At 32.6% G+C, this 17,085-nt stretch overlaps 1 protein-coding gene across 1 annotated transcript in view; it reads left to right on the top strand.

Annotated features, from left to right (window-relative positions):
* The window catches only part of LOC115877282, a 394,155-nt gene that overhangs the window by 186,248 nt on the left and 190,822 nt on the right, over positions 1-17,085 (top strand). The window contains exon 3 of the mRNA XM_030893418.1: positions 11,166-11,241. Coding sequence (XP_030749278.1) covers positions 11,166-11,241 — 76 coding nt within the window. The remainder of the gene's footprint in view (positions 1-11,165; positions 11,242-17,085) is intronic.

The following is a 17,085-nucleotide window of genomic DNA, read 5'->3' as shown; positions in this document are numbered from 1 at the left end:
GTCCGTCCGTCCGTGTGTCACAAAGGTCTATCTTATGAACCGTTATAACCGTTATATACAGGGTGAGTTTCCTACGATGTTCTCTATGGGTATCTCGGAAACTACTGGAGATAGAGAGTCGGTTAAATGGGGAAAGAATTGCAGTTTTGTGGAGTCATAAATATGCGCCTTTAAAATTTTTGAAAAAGTTCATGGCTTACTAGATATTTCGAAAAAAACAAATTTCGGCTATTTTAAAAATTGTCCCTAATTCCATTAAAGCTATTTTAGACAAAAAGTTTTCAGATAAAAGTTGTCTATAATCACATTCTTTATGAGACCGTATCCTCCGTTTTTTTCTATAGCCTGTCATTTTTGACATATGACACAAACATATATTTTTTTAAATGGAAACCATAGTTGGCCATGACTTCATAAAACGCGCCATTTTTTAAGCTTTTCAGCGATGTAAGCTATAATATGTTTTCTTCGAAAAATTACTGAGTTATAGCCAATTCTTATCATTTTTAAACAATTTCACATAGTTAGCCATGGAAACAAGTTCAATCGTCGTTGCTCTCGAGTGGCGGTACTAGAGAAGTTTAACTAAGTCGACCGGTCCTTTTATGAGAATAGGTAGTAATTCAGTTTTAAAAAGATACAACTCAAAACAATGGCGGCACATTTTCGAAAATAACTTAAAGTGTATGCAGTGATATTATTTTTTTAAGCTTTAGTTTGTTCAATGTAAATTGTAAGGAACCGTTTAGTAATATATTGTGACTTTTTATAAGTTATAAATCATAACAGAATAAGAATACCATGCAATCTAACTGAAATTAGTCAAAAAAGATAAGAATTGGCTATAACTAAATTTAACTTTTCTAACATGTCTTAAAAACCGTTCTCTAAAAAACGTAACATTCACCGGTCAACGTATCCTCGAAAATGTATGGTCAAGAAAAGTTGAACCAATAATCCTACACGCTTTTCTTCATTTGAAAAATTTATATTTACAATTTTTTTACAATACAAGTTTGGATGTGACAGCTTCACATTTCTGAGAGCAAAGTGAAATTGTTTAAAAATGATAAGAATTGGATATAACTCAGTAATTTTTCGAAGAAAACATATTATAGCTTATATCGCTGAAAAGCTTAAAAAATGGCGCTTTTTATGAAGTCATGGCCAACTATGGTTTCCATTTAAAAAAACATATGTTTGTGTCATATGTCAAAAATGACAGGCTTTAGAAGAAAACGGAAGGCCACATTCTCATAAAGGATATGATTATCTACAGCTTTTATCTGAAAACTTTTTGTCTAAAATAGCTTATAATGGAATTAGGAACAATTTTTAAAATAGCGGAAATTTGTTTTTTTCGTAATATCTAGTAAGCCATGAACTTTTTCAAAAATCTGAAAGGCGCATATTTATGACCCCACAAAAGTGCAATTCTTTCCCCATTTAACCGACTCTCTATTTCCATTAGTTTCCGAGATACCCATAGAGAACATCGTAGAAAACTCACCCTGTATAGAAATTTTTACAGATAATGTATCTATATTGCCGCTATAAGAACAAATACTAAAAACAGAATTATATAAATGTTTATAAATAAGAAAGTACTTTCACTAAACATTATCTTTCAAGTAAGAATTTTACATAGAACCTTTCAAGTCCTAGGTGGCCGCGTGGTTAAGGGCGTTAGGACTTTACGTTGCTATGACGTTGGAGCAGCCGTAGTAAGGCAGGTTCGAATCCTAGTCAAGGCGACTTTTTTTAATCGTTTTTTTTAATTTTTACATATTTTTACATATTTATTTTTACTTTTTATATATTTATTATCGATTAATACAATTTTTAGTAATGTTTCTTCATTTTTTTTTTAAATTACTTATACGCGCATTCAAAATTTCAGCTAAATCGGAAAAAAAGTTTATAATAATATAGTGCCTAATGTTGTATAGATAATGAATGGTACGGAACCCTTCGTGCGCGAGTCCGACTCGCACTTGATCAATTTTTTTTATATTGTCAATCATGTCGCAAAAATTAATACTTTTGTGACGTTTGAAAAAAAAATTAAATCGAAATCGCGAACTTTTTTTTCCAAAAATATGAAGTATTCAGAATTTTGTAAGATGGCATTTCCATCAGCATCAAATGCCGTTTTTTGTTCAAAGTTTTTGAGATCTCAATGATTAAGCTTGAATTATTAGTGACTCCTGAAAGTTATAAAATAAATTTAAGAAATATAGTCATAATAAATAAACTGTAATATAAAAGTTCAGGAGTACAGCATGTCGCCTCCAATTATACCTAATTAATATTTTTATAATTAGCAGCTCAGGAAAAGTAAAAGAACAAAATTTCAATAACAGTTTTTAATAATTACGATACTGAAATTATTAAAAATTCTAATTATCGTTTGTTTTAAGTAACTTATAGATTAGTTATAAATTATGCCTCCAGATCATCATTAGATGCAAAAAATATATTTTATTATTAATATTTTGAAAAAAAAAAATTTTTATAAAAAAATTTGCCTGTTTTAAAATTGTTAATCCTGTTCCATAAACCGGTATAAATTGGACATATTTTACGGCGTGGCCAATTTGGCACACATATTTGTCCTAGCTTTCTTAGTTCCTGAAATATAGAGCGAATTTGAAAATGTTGCATTTTTCGACACTCTTTGTATCTCAGTTATCTTATAACTTATCATCAGATGATGATGATACTTATAAGATAACTGAGATATTACATGATCAGCTTATGATCAGGTGACAAAAAAACCATAGAGTTTTTCACGTAGAATCTAGTGACGTAACTAACTACTACGTCATTCTTCAAATATGACACAAACTTATGTTTTTTAAAAGGGACACCCTGTATATATATTTTTTTAATATACATGGTGTCCCTTTTAACAAAAACATAAGTTTCACTCATATATTGAAAATGACAGCTCCCAGTAATAAACTACTGGATTACTACTGGATTACTACTCATTATTACATTTTACATCTTTGTACATACTATTCATAAACGAGAAACCTTGTAAAACACACGAAAATAGTCAACATTCTGTATACAGTAAACTCATCAGAAATATTTTTAAATGCACTTTCCTCTCAATAATGAATTTTAAAGATACTGTCTTGACGGTACAAAGAATTTAAAAGATAATTTCCCTTTCAAGACTTAATTAAAAAGTTCTAAAACATAAACAGGCGGTAAAGAACGATTTATTATTATGCATAGCAAAATATATTGACATAATAAAACGAAAAAGTCCGCCCGTTTAATCTTTGCAAACGACTTGACGTCGTCACGAGCGAAAAAAAAACATCTTTTTTCGTGTCATAAACTTCCTTAAAAACTTTTTAAAATTAACGGTTCAACGAGAAAGCACGCCGGAAATGGATTGACATCGAGGAAACTCAAGGAAAACAGTTTGAAACTTTTTAAAAGCCTCGTCGTTTATTATTGGAAAAATTCGCGGTTGTGATTTCGGTTCATGTAATTTGTCGAGATTTGTATTTAATATTCTTTTTTCTGTCTTTTTCTGTATTAAATCGATATTTTTGTATTCAGTAAATTATTTTCTTCTTCTTCGCTTCAGTTTATTGATTGTTCCATTAATATTTTTCTTTTCGGTTTTTTAAATAATCATAATTATTTTTTCTACTTTTAAATTAGTTACTAACACTTTCTTCAAGGTTTATTTCTATTTGACACTGTTTGTATGAAACATATTCTTAGATTGATATGGCTTTTAATTTAAAATTTTATACAGGGTCCGGCAATAGTGCGTCGGGCATCTGTAGATCCTAGAATTATAAACTTGGGAATTTTGTTTAAGTGCAAACTTAAAGTATGTCATCATCATCATCATTATTTAGCTTATACCGTCCACTGCTGAACAAAAGCCTCCCTTAACTCTAGCCATTTCCTTCTATTTTGTGCCACTTGAATCCAGTTTCCAGCCACCCTCTTAATGTCATCTGTCCATCGACTAGGAGGTCGTCCTCTGCTTCTACAGACCTCGTGTCTCGGTCTCCATTCCACAAGTCTCTTTGTCCACCGTCCATCTGTCATCCTAGCCACATGTCCTGCCCAATTCCATTTAAGATGTAAGACAGATATCACCGCATCTCTTACTCCTGTTCGATTTCGTATTGTATGATTGAGTATTTTATCTCTGAGTGTAACTCCCAACATAGACCTTTCCATTTTCCGTTGCATGACCTGTATTCTATGTCTTATATATATATATATCTTTTTTGTCAAAGTAAGCGTTTCAGCTGCATACGTGAGGACAGGCAAGACACACTGGTTAAAGATCTTTCTTCTTAAACATATGGGAATATCAGATCTCAGTATATGCCTTAGTTTGCTAAATGCCGCCCACGACAAACCTATTCTTCGTAGAATTTCGTGGGTCTGATTATCCCTTCTAATACCGATCTCATGCCCTAAGTATTTATATGTATGCACTTGTTCCAAAGGTATGTTATTAATGTTTAAATTTCCACTTAGTACTAGGTTTGTCATGTATTGTGTCTTTGACAAGTTAATTTTCAAACCGACTTTTTCCGAAGCATCATTCAGCATATCCAGCATATTCTGTGCCTCCTGTATGTTGTCTGTTATTAAAATAATGTCATCTGCAAAACAGAGATGATTTATCAATTTGCCATCGATGTTAATTCCTGTTGAATCCCAGTTTATCATTTTTCACATACTTTCTATCAAAGCAACGAATAGTTTAGGGTACAGTGTGTCGCCTTGTCTTACCCCTCGATCGATATTGAATTTGTCTGTGCATTGATTTGTCGATATTCTGACGTTTGCCGTGGCATTATCATTTATATGTCTTATGATTGAGGAGTATCGATGATCGATGCGACTCTCACTTAGTGTCTCTAGAAGCTTCCACTGGTCTACCGAATCGAAGGCCTTCTCGAAATCCACGAAGACAAGCATTAGCGGTCTATTGTACTCAATGCATTTCTCGATAAGGACCTTGACTGTTAGAAGATGGTCATTTGTTCCGTAACCTGATCGGAAACCTGCTTGTTCGCTCGAAGAAAAAGTCTATTTTATTTGTCAAGCGCTTGGTGAGTATTTTAGTAAATAATTTGTATACGTGGCTAAGAAGGCTGATGGGCCTATAGTTTTTAAGGTCTGTAACGTCACCTTTCTTGTGTACAATAATGATGGTTGCGTTGTTCCACTGTGATGGGGTTATTTCTTCTTCAATGCATTTATTAAAGTATGTACAGAGCAAGTATTTCAGGAAAATATTTTAACTTCTATAGGATGGCCCAAAAAAGTGTGAGTGGATTGGGATGATTTTTTTAAATTGAACACCCTGTATATTATTGCATTTTTGGCTTCTTTTCAGATCACTTTACATAACCCTAAGATATGAGTAAATATATTTCGATAATTTCAGAGATATTAATAAATAAATAAAAAATATATACTTTTCAACCTTCATTAAAAAATTATTACTAATACAAGAACTGTCCTGAAATCAAAACTATATTAGGTATTTACTTTAGATGGTTTATAGTTACTTTGCTATAAATATCGTAATCTTAAATCATACAGGGTGTTCAAAATTCTACGCCAAACTTTGTAAAATATAAAATAAATTATCTTTGTGTTTTTTTTTAAACGGAACACCCTGTATATTATTTACTTTATTTGATGGAGAATTAAAAAATTAACATTTTTTGTATTTAAAGTATTTCAAAATTTTTAATTGTTTTGCAGATACCCATAGTATTATTTTTTCATAAGGCTCTCTCAACGGTAAAATAGGGGAGAAAAATCATCGGGTGGCTTTGATACAAATTTACTATGGAAAATGCCATATGAAATTTAAAACCGCGAATATCTGTAAAACCATTAAAAATTTTAAAATACTCTAAATACAAGAAATGTTCATTTTTTAATTCTCCATCTATTGAAAAAATAATATACAGGTTGTTCCATTAAAAAAAAAACGAAGAAAACTTCTTTTATATTTTAAAAAGTTTGGCGTGAAATTTTGAACATCCTGTATGATTTGCGATTACCATATTTTTAGCATAGTAAGTACAGAAGTGGCACTACGTAAGTACACTACGGGCATTATACCAAAGGATTGGTTAATGTCTAGTTTTGTACCGTTGCCCAAGAAACCCAATGCCAAAGAATGTTCCGACCATCGAACAATTACCCTGATGAGTCACACACTGAAAGTGTTTTTGATAATTATTTATAATAGAATTTTTGCTAAGGTGGACTCAGAAATCAGTGATAACCAAGTAGGGTTTAGAAGAGGCATGGGTACGAGAGAGGCTCTGTTTAGCATAAATGTTTTAGCAGAGAGGTATATTGATATGAATCAGGACCTGTATGTGTGTTTTATAGATTTTGAGAAGACTTTCGATAAAATTCAACATCATAGACTAATTGAAATACTTAAAGGCATGAATATTGATAGCCGAGATATCAGGATAATAGCAAATCTTTATTGGGGGCAAACAGCGAAGGTTATAGTGGACGACCAACTTTCTGATGAAGTAAAGATTCTCAGCGGCGTTCGTCAAGGATGTATACTCAATTTTTCGGGAGGCCTTGGCTAGTAGAAAGGACGGCATCACTATTAATGGGCAGGTCTTAAATAATATGCGGTTTGCGGACGATACCGTCCTTATAGCAGACAACGTGGCAAACGCTTCTACAAAGACTAAACAACACGTGTAGATTCTATGGCCTGAAAATGAACCCTAAGAAAACTAAATTTATGATCATCACTAACAGAGAAGATGTCCAAGCCAATGTTCTAATAGATGATACACCTATGGAGAGAGTACAAAAATATAAATATCTAGTCAGTTGGTTGACCGAAAACTTGGATCAATCAGCAGAAATAAAAGCTCGAATAGAAATAGTCAGAGCAGCCTTTGTAAAACTCAAAAAATGTCTCTGCAGTGGAGACATCAACTTAAAGCTTAGATTAAGAATGCTAAGGGGTTACATATTTGCAACTCTATTCTATGGTTCAGAGGCTTGGACACTTAAAAAGGCCGAAATGGAGAAGCTTGAGGCATTCGAAAGATGGTGTTATTGGCGTATGCTGAGGATTGCATGGACTGACAAGGTTACAAATGTAGAACTGCAACGCAGAATTTAAAAGAGGACGAAGAGGTGATTAACACCCTTAAAAAGAGAAAACTTGAGTACTTTGGACACATAATGAGAGGACCTAAATATGCCCTGCTGCAGAACGTAATAGAAGGAAAGATAAAGGGCAGAAGGAACCAAGGAAGAAGAAGAACATCATGGCTCAAGAATTTGAGTGAATGGTTTGGAATGACTTCAAACCAGTTATTCAGAGCAGCCGTTAACAAAGTTAAAATTGCCATGATTATTTCCAACCTCCATTAGGAGATGGAACCCGAAGAAGATGAAGGAGTACAGAAGGTCTAAAGTAAATAACTAATATAGTTTTGATTTCAGGACAGTTCTTGAATTTCTAATATTGTTTTAAGAAAGGCTGAAAAATATATAGTTTTTATTTATTCATTAATATCTCTAAAACTATCGAAATATATTTATGCATATCTTAGGATTGTATAAAGTGATCTGAAAGGAAGCTAAAAATACAATAATATACTGGGTGTTCCAGTTAAAAAAATCATACTGATCCACTCACTTTTTTTGAGCCACCCTTCTTCTTCTTATCACGCCCTCTCCTGCCGAAGGTTGGCAATCCAAATGGCAATTGTGGCTCTGGAAACTGCAGCCCGGAAGATTTCCGCAGACGAGCGTTCAAACCATCTCCTTTAATCTTTTAGTCATGAGTTCTGGTGTCTTCCTACTGATATTTTCCCTTGCACTTTGCCCTCTATTATGAGGCGCAGTATTTCGTATCTATCACCTCTCATCATATGACCCAGGTATTGCATTTTTCTTTCCTTGATGGTGTTCAGTATCTCTTTTTGTTTCTGCATGCGCTGGAATACTTCATCGTTGGTGATCTTTTGTACCCATGAGATGCGCAGCAGGGCCAGTCAACTGAGATATACGACCTTGAACGATCTTTTTTTGGGGTAGTAATTTCCTGGGGCGCTAGATGGCGTATTTTTATTTTAATTTTTCTTGTTGCTTAACAATTGCATACAAAATTGTTTTTATAGTTGCCTAAATAGGCCTATTAATTATGTTCTGTCATTGTTCTGTATGTCAAATCAGTTTTCCGTTTCCGGCTTCCTCCTTCCTCTTCAGTTGTGTTTTGCAATTGAACGGAGATGTGCGTTTTGCTGTTTTCTGGATGTTTGGCTGTGTTTTTTGCAATCTTCATTTTACAATCGTGATTTTGTATTTTTGAATTTTTTTGAACTTTGTTTTGTGTTTGATTTTTAAGATCTTTATTAAAGGTAAGGTTTAAGTTAAAGGTCTTTGATTTATCTAACAATTTTATTTAATAATCCAAGAAAGTAAGGTGAGGTAACCTAACCAAGTCCAAATGTTCGTGAATTTTATTTTTTAACAATGTAATATTTACAACGCCATATATTTTTACAAAAAAAAATTGATCAACTCCATATTTTTGTACATAAACTCCACAATGTGATATTACACAATTGTTCAAGTCCATATGTAAAAAATACACGTAAATAAAACATTATTGTTTCTAATGGACGTCACTTTCTCTTGTATTCCAACGATATTTGTTATGTGTTCTTAAATCTGGTACTATAATAAATATTATACTTTTTAATCTGTTGTTTTATTTGTTTGTAAAATGTTTCATGGTATAATTTTCTGTAAATTAAATTAAATTATTTATTGTAGATTTTTATGCACATAAAATGATATAAGCCAACCATTTAACACTTTACAATAGTTTAACCTGGTTTAACCTTTATATATAAATCCTTGTTTTTTACCATTTGACTTGTTTGCCAACTTGGACCAATCAGATGACTACACATTATTTTGTAGAAATCTGATTGGCTCTAACTGGCGAACAAGTCAATACGTCTTGCTTAAAAATAAATTGCATCTATTTAAATTTGCCGCCACATTTGTTACTTTCCTGGGTGGCTAGATGGCGCCACTTCAACATACAGATTACAGATTTCTTTACAAATTTGAAACCTTTTTGAAACTAAAAAATGCATGGGAGTTAGCGTTCTTCTTTAGTGTGTTCTGTGATACGCAGCATCCGTCTGTACACATACATTTCGAAGGCTTCTATTCTCTTTTCGGTCTGTGAATTTAGTGTCCAGCTCTCACTTCCATAGAGTAACACAGATAAGACGTAGCATCTGGCCATTCGAGTTCTGAGTTTCGCACTGAGGTCTCGTCTTGTAAAAAATGATTTCATACTAACGAAGATTTTCCTCGCTTGTTCAATTCTTGAAAGCCTACCCTTGAGCCACCCTATAGAAGTTAAAATATTTTCCTGAAATACACCCTCGTATATATTTTAGGTTTACACTGAAACAAAATTCCCAAGTTTTTTATTCTATGAATTACAAAAATATTGGACTAAATATGCAAGGTATTACGAATAAAAAATTTAAACAGTTTTTGGAAATTCTTTTTCTTTTTTCCCAAACGATTACCAAATAAAAAAGAAAACCCCGACGAAAGCCGTATACCGCAAAGGTTCGAACTGTAAATAAGCTTTCCCCATTTAATTTGCCGCTTGTTACGGCACCACTCAGAGGTCGCTCGTGTTGCTAAAGTGCACTTTAAGCTCTTTTACGTCGCCGTTCTCTCTTTTTACACCCCTCCTTCCGCCCCCCGCGCTGCCTCCCTACTCAAACTTGTAGAGCTGCGCTGACGGGCTTTGGCGTAATGAGAAACGCAGAAAGAATATGCGACGAGAAACAACCGGCTAGGTTTGTATTTCCGAGGCTAAGCAGCGGAAAGTATACAGACTCGATAAATACGTAATAAAATTTCGATGTATTCTTTAAGCCGACGCCGACGGCCACACAGAAAGCGTTTTTTGTTTTTTTTTGCGTGTGGAGCGCTTTTGCGATTTTACCGTTTGAAGATTTTATTTCGATTTTTGTCCATTAAAAACAAGCAAAAGAAGCGGCAGATCTCCAGTCAAATATACCGGGTGGCCAACTAAGAATGGACGCCGGCTGTATCTCAAAAATTACTTATCGTATAACTTTGGGAAAAAAATTCTAATAAGTAAATCGACCAAGAAAAATCGCTAAAAATTATTTTCAAGTTCGAAAAATGTCCGCTAGGGGGCGTATATCAAAACATATAATTTAATTTCATTTTAGTACAATTTAATTGCTATTTATCCATGTTCGTTCTTGATTGGACCCCATAACTTAAAACCCAGACATATTGAATCCGATGACCTAGCTGGCCATGGAAATATGCCGCTCCAGAGCCTCTCTCTACTAAATTAAGTGGTATCCAAGAAGCCCCACATATTCATAGCAAAATAAGCGGCAAAACTGCACCAACTACACCAACTGCATCCATGCTGATGAAATTGCAACAAATGCAGTTTCATCATGATGGATCCTATAACAAAATTGGCAATTTATCTCTTAGAAATTATGGATAGTTAATTTCATTCAGATAATTAAAAAAGTCCAGTCATTCGTCATTCTAGAATTCCTGCCTAAACATTTACCGACCAACGGAGTTGGTGCTGAACTACTTGCAAAACTTTATAATATAATAATAAATAACATAAATAACAGATAAAACATAAAAACAAGTGAAATCAAGGACGAACTTGGATTAATAACTAAATGACGTTACATGAAATAAGCCCCTAATTTTCGGCAATACGAAATTCGGCCGTTTTCTGATAAAAGCAATATGGCGGCAGAAAATTCCTAGAAATTTTAATAAAATTCTTGATTGTCCTGTTATTAAATATTTTGCTTCTACATCTTTCCGTTTTCGTATAATCAACCGAGGCGAATAAGGTGCGCCACCCTGTATAACTTATTCATTTCTGATATTCAGTATTTACAGCCAAAACGTCTAATTTAAACATTTACTCTACGAATTCGTCTTAATTAGGACTAAATCCAAACAAGGGAGGTGGTAGCATGCCTCAGACTTAACGCAACCTTCGACTTTTTGCCCAACTTCTCTCTCTCTCAATCTAATTCGACCTAATTTTGTTTCAGAACATCCTCGACAAGTTCAATCCGGGAGCGAGGCAGATGATTAACGCCGGCAAGGCTTACCTTAAGGCTTTGCACAGTAAGTATTTGTTTTTGCACGGTGCCAGGGTAAATTGATAAAGAAAACTGCGAATAGCGACGGGCAGGAATGTTCTTTTGCAGCGGCTCGACGCTAAACATTATTGACATAAGCAAATTCTGCGAGCTTTATTAAAACAGGATGAACGTTGTATTTAATCAGTATTAAAAGTGTATGCTTTAGAGAAATATAACTTTAAAATGTTATTCTTCTATTTTTACTATGAAATTGAACTACCGGATCTGTGTCTATGAAAGGAATGCAGACACAATATTGTGTATTGAGTATGATCAATTTACTGCAAAACACATTTACATAAACAACAATAGATTTTATAAATCGCTTTTATGGTGATGGTCGCTTTGAACATTTGTAATAACAACTGGATATTATTTTTTTATTATTTTTAGTAGGAGTCGTCATTTTCTTGACAACTTCTTGATCTTGTCTTGATTTCGAGACAAGACAAGAAATTACTTCTCAAGATCAAGATTTCTTGACAAGAAATCAAGAAAATCTTGAAATTTCTTGAAAATATAAAATAAAAAAGAAATACTCATTTACTTAGGTATTATTTGTCTATTATATTATGAATATCCATTAATTGATTGATAAAAAAATTATTAGGCAAAAAATATTTGTACGAAGCGGCACTTTGTCGGATGTCCAATGTCCAAAGTTGACCTAAGTATGTACAGAGTGGTCGAAATTGGTCTGTTTTAATCAAGAAAACCTATTTCCTGACTACATAGAGCAAAACCGACATAGATGTCATGGGCTCGATTTCTGAGACAAGTTTAATGGCGTAAACCGCCTGTTGATATTTTCGCTGTCAACTGAGATACGGTGTCTTTTTGAATTTTTTACCATTCTGAAAATTGCCCATAACTTTTTTATTTTGCGGAATAATAAAATTCTGTAAAAACGTTATTAAGGCACTTTTTTAGGCACAATCCAGTGGCGTAGTCAGTTTTTTTCTATGCTTGCTTTTTTTGTCAGAAATAATAAAAAATATAATTTTTTAAATTGAAATCATAGTTGACTATGAACTTAAAAAATGCTGGCGTTTAACCCTTTCCAGCGATATAAAGTTATGTGTATTTATTTCTAAGAATGAGAGAAATATTAGATTTTTATCTTTGTGTCGAAGCGGGCCTTGGTTTTGTTTTGACCTATAGTTGCCTAATTATTTTTTATCACAATTTAATATTCTATATTATTATTTATCTGCATAATTAAAGATTTTTGGAAAGGTAAATCAACATTCTATATTAGTATTGCCATTTACAATTAAAACGCCACGGTTACAACTGCACTATTAAATGGAGAATTTAGAGAGAATTGGATTAGAACAAAGGGTTCCATATCTTGGGCCCCATATCTAGGCCTGCTAGGTCCAGTAATTTAACTCCTTTCAACTTTTTTATGGGGGAAATTAAAACACCTTATCTATAAGGGAAGAACCAGTGGGACGAGAGAAGAATTGCAGAAGATTACTAGGAGAGCTTTTGGACTTATTACACTAGTTCGCCTAATAAAACGTTGTAACTCTGTGCGTAAAAGATATTTATTGTATATTCAACAAGGAGGTGCTCAGTTTGAACAACTTTGATGATTTTTTTTAGAAAACTATATTCTCCACACAAAAAATACCTTTTTTTAGTCTTGTTCTTTGTTTATTGTATCGATTTCAATTGTAATGACTAATACTAATATAGAAAGTTAATTTACCTATCCAAAAGTCTTTAATTATGCAGATAAATAATAATATTGAATATTGAACTGTGATAAAAAATAATTAGGCACGTAGGTGAACACAAAATCAAGGCCCGCTTCGATATACAGATAAAAAACCTAATATTTTTCTCATTCTTAGAAATAGATACCCCTAACTTTATATCTTTGAATAGGGTTAAATACGCCACTGGATTGTGCTTAAAAAGTGCCTTAAGAACGTTTTTACAGAATTTTATTATTCTGCAAAATAAAAAAGTTATGGGCAATTTTCAAAATGGTAAAAAATTAAAAAAGACCCCGTATCTCAGCCGGCAGTGAAAATATCAACAGGCGGTTTATGCCACTAAATGTGTCTCAGAAATCGAGCCCATGACACCTATGTTGGTTTTGCTCTATCTAGTCAGGAAATAGGTTTTCTCTGTTACAACAGACCAATTTCGACCACCCTGTACATCTAAAGTCGGATGTCCAAAGTTGGCCTACTGTGGGCCAAATTAAATTGGAACCTTTTTTAATGGATAATAATTTTTTTATTTTTAAATGTTTTTTTTATAATTTTTTGGATATGTTATGGCCTACGATATTAAAATAAAAATAAACTTTGCAAAGCGGGTCTACTTCAGTGGCATACAGACATTTTGAATTAACGTAAAACTTTTAAAATAAACAAAATAATACATTTTAATGCACGCCACTGAAGGAGACCCGTTTTAGAAAGTTCTCTTTAGTCTTTAAATCAACATCTTAGGCTATAAACTATCACATAATAATAAATTTTTTAGATATTTAGAAAAACTGCAATAAGTATAAAAACTATTTATTGTTTTATAAGAAAAAAATAAATAAATGTTTATTTTTGTAATCAAAATTAAGAAGTAGTTTTCCTAATGAGCTCATCATTAGTCATTACTCAAAATAGTTGGTATCTTTTATTTTATTAGATTATTGGGATTTTGGCTACTGTAGTATAATGAGCCCAAAGTTTTTGAATTTTTTGAAAATTAAATGCCTGACCCTCGATTTTACGCATCAAGCGTAAACATCACATTAACCAATCTCACCGCGACTTTTAAACAGGGGGTTCCCCTTTAATAAACGAATTTTAAACGGGGGTTCCCCTTTTGTCAAGATATCAAGAAATTTCAAGATTTCTTGAATCAAGACAAGAAACCAACTCTCAAGAAATGGTCAAGACAAGTTTTTTTTTTATTTTTGAAAATATTTCAAGACAAGACAAGAAATTGCTTGTCAAGACAAGATTTCTTGTCTTGCCGATCCCTAATTTTTAGGTGGGACTGCACTGTTCTCCAAGCTCGGTCTACTACCGTTTTAATCGATCTTTCTCGTAAAAAATAGACGATGCGTCCCTTCAATAAAAATTCGACAAATTTGCAAGTAGCCAATAAGTAAGGAGTGTGTTTCGAGGTGACATACTCGTCAAGCCCACCCGTAGATTCTCTTACGCGTATATACAGGGTGCGTCTAAAAAGTGGCTCACTCCTATAACTTTTTTTATTTTTTCAGATAAAAAAACGATATTTGGTATGTTAGTATATGACCTAAAATGGGAAAGATTATGACTTATTCAATTGTTTTTGGTCACTTCCTCTTTCACCGGAAATGACTACAACTTTTTATTTTTAAATGGCACCCTCGGTATATGTTTACTTTATTCGATAGAAAATGGCACTCTGAACAGAATGACATTTCATATATCAACTTTTGACATTTTCGCACATGGTTTATTTCAGGGGCGGGAAAGTGAAATAGCAAAAGCTGTTCCACTGTTTCCACGGAAATTTCAAATAATTTTTTTCCAGCCCCGATCGCTAGGTGGTAGTGCAATTAATTTTTAGGTTAGGAAGTTGCCACTAGTTATTGTCAGATAGCGTTAAATCAGATTTTTTTGTAGTTTCCATAGTTTTCAATGGCCATTGTGATACCATTGTCAAAAAATATTGTCGTTGTCATAGTATCAAAACGATTTTCAAAGTATAATTTTTATTATATGTGTTTTAATTAGACAATTATTTTTATTTGTGGCCCTAAAATATAATGTAAGTCTTCTATTTTTTCTATCATTTAAATACCTATTTATATTTAGTCCATTTACATAATTTTGGGCGTCTTGTTTTGGTCTTTTTATTATAATAAATTATGTTTATATATTATTTGAGTTCTATTTTTTATATGTATAGTTTTTACTATTAAATTTCATTTTTTTTTTGAACACATAGCAACGCTTTGCATTAGATTTGTTAATGTTGTGTCAAAAATAACTTTTAAGATGGTTTTAATATTTAAAATGATAGTTTTGAATGAAATTATATAAATGAGCGTATTTAAAATCAGCCCCTCACAATAGATGGCGCCACTAACATGGACCCATTTTTTAGTAAGGCACTTTCCTTCCTTTTTCTTGGTATATTCTTTGGTTTATTTGAAATAATTGTAACATGCGGTTCATAACGACAACTTGACTCGAAATACCAAGTGTGTGGTACCAAATTATTTGTAAAAAAATGCTTTTTCCAAATATGTTAATAAGCTCTACTATTATGAAAATATTACTCTATTTGAAAAAAAAATGAGATATGATTAAAAATACGATTTCGGCGTCTTTTAACCGGCCAGGACAAGACACGAAAAACATTAAACGATCAAAACTATTTTTCCAAGGTTCCTTGATTGAAAATTAGTATTTTTAGCACATCACTCTAGATTAAAATTTAAAATAAGATTTTTTTAAAGCGAAAATGTCAAAAGTTGATTAATGTCATTCAGACTGTAATTTTCTATCAAATAAAGTAAAAAAATACCGAGGGTCACATTTAACAATCAAAAATTGTAGTCATTTGCGGTGTTACAGGAAGCAATCAAAAACAATTGAATACGTCAATCAATCCTAATTTATGTCATATACTAACATACCAAAATTTGTTTTTTTTTATCTGAAGAAATAAAAAAGTTATAGGGGTGAGCTATTTTTGAGACGCACCCGGTATAATCGTATACGTGTTAGAGAGCCTACGGGTGGAGTTGACGTTTATGTTACCTCGAAACACTCCTCGTTATTGGCTACTTGCAAATTTGTCCAATTTTTATTGAAGGGACGGCTCATCAATTTTTTTTACGAGAAAGATCGATTAAAAACGGTAGTAGACCGAGCTCGGAGAACAGGGCAGTCCCACCTAAAAATATTAAAAAAATAATATCCAGTTGTTATTACAAAAGTTAAAAGCGACCATCATCATAAATTTATTTATCTTTTAACACTTTTAGAGATATCTCACTACAATAATTCCAAATTTTTGTTTCATGTGTATAGGATTTTGTCACTGTAACTGCAAAATAGATAAAATTGATATAACGTTTTTTTTTTCGGAATAACAGGTAACCCTATATAATAAAACTCCTAAAAACAGCGGCACAAAATAAAAATTTAGTTACAAAAGAGAGCAAATTCACAGTAGACGAACGCAAACGGTAAATTTTACGGGCAGCAACAGTTGATTACGAAGCAAAAACCTTCGGGGCAATTTATCAGAATGAATTGTGATTCTGCCGGAGAGATATTATATTTCCTTTTTCTACGTAGGAAGGAAATATAAATCGCCTATTTGGACTGATTAAAATAAGGAAGAATGGCATGCTTTCGATTCCCTCGTTCCTTTTTATACAAAAGGATTTATTGTAGATTTTACATAGAAGGTATCGATTTACTTGCGCATATTTTTGTCGTTAATCGGCAGAATTTTTGGGTTATTTATTGATGAAAACAAATACATTATGTGTTGTTCTGATTTAATAGTTATTTATGGTACTAGTGTGTTATCTTACATATAAGTCACGCTGGGAAATGTTTGAGCTAATTTTCTCAAGTGACTTATATGTTATAACACGTGAGTGCCATACAAAATTTTCTCCAACAGCAGAACTGTTTTATGACCAATCTCTAAAGAATAATTGATTTAAAAGGATCTACCAGTTCTACTTTCATTGTTGCGAATTAATAAATAATCAAGGTGTGTTTATGTTATCATGCAATATACGAGCCCTAACAACTATATGTTGGGACAAGGTCTTTTTTTGCAATAAAAATAGTAA

The sequence above is a fragment of the Sitophilus oryzae genome, unplaced genomic scaffold (genome assembly GCF_002938485.1).
Source record: "Sitophilus oryzae breed Bouriz unplaced genomic scaffold, Soryzae_2.0 scaffold_1443_pilon_pilon, whole genome shotgun sequence".
Taxonomy (NCBI): Eukaryota; Metazoa; Arthropoda; class Insecta; order Coleoptera; family Curculionidae; genus Sitophilus; species Sitophilus oryzae.
This window is presented reverse-complemented; position numbering and strand designations above follow the sequence as displayed.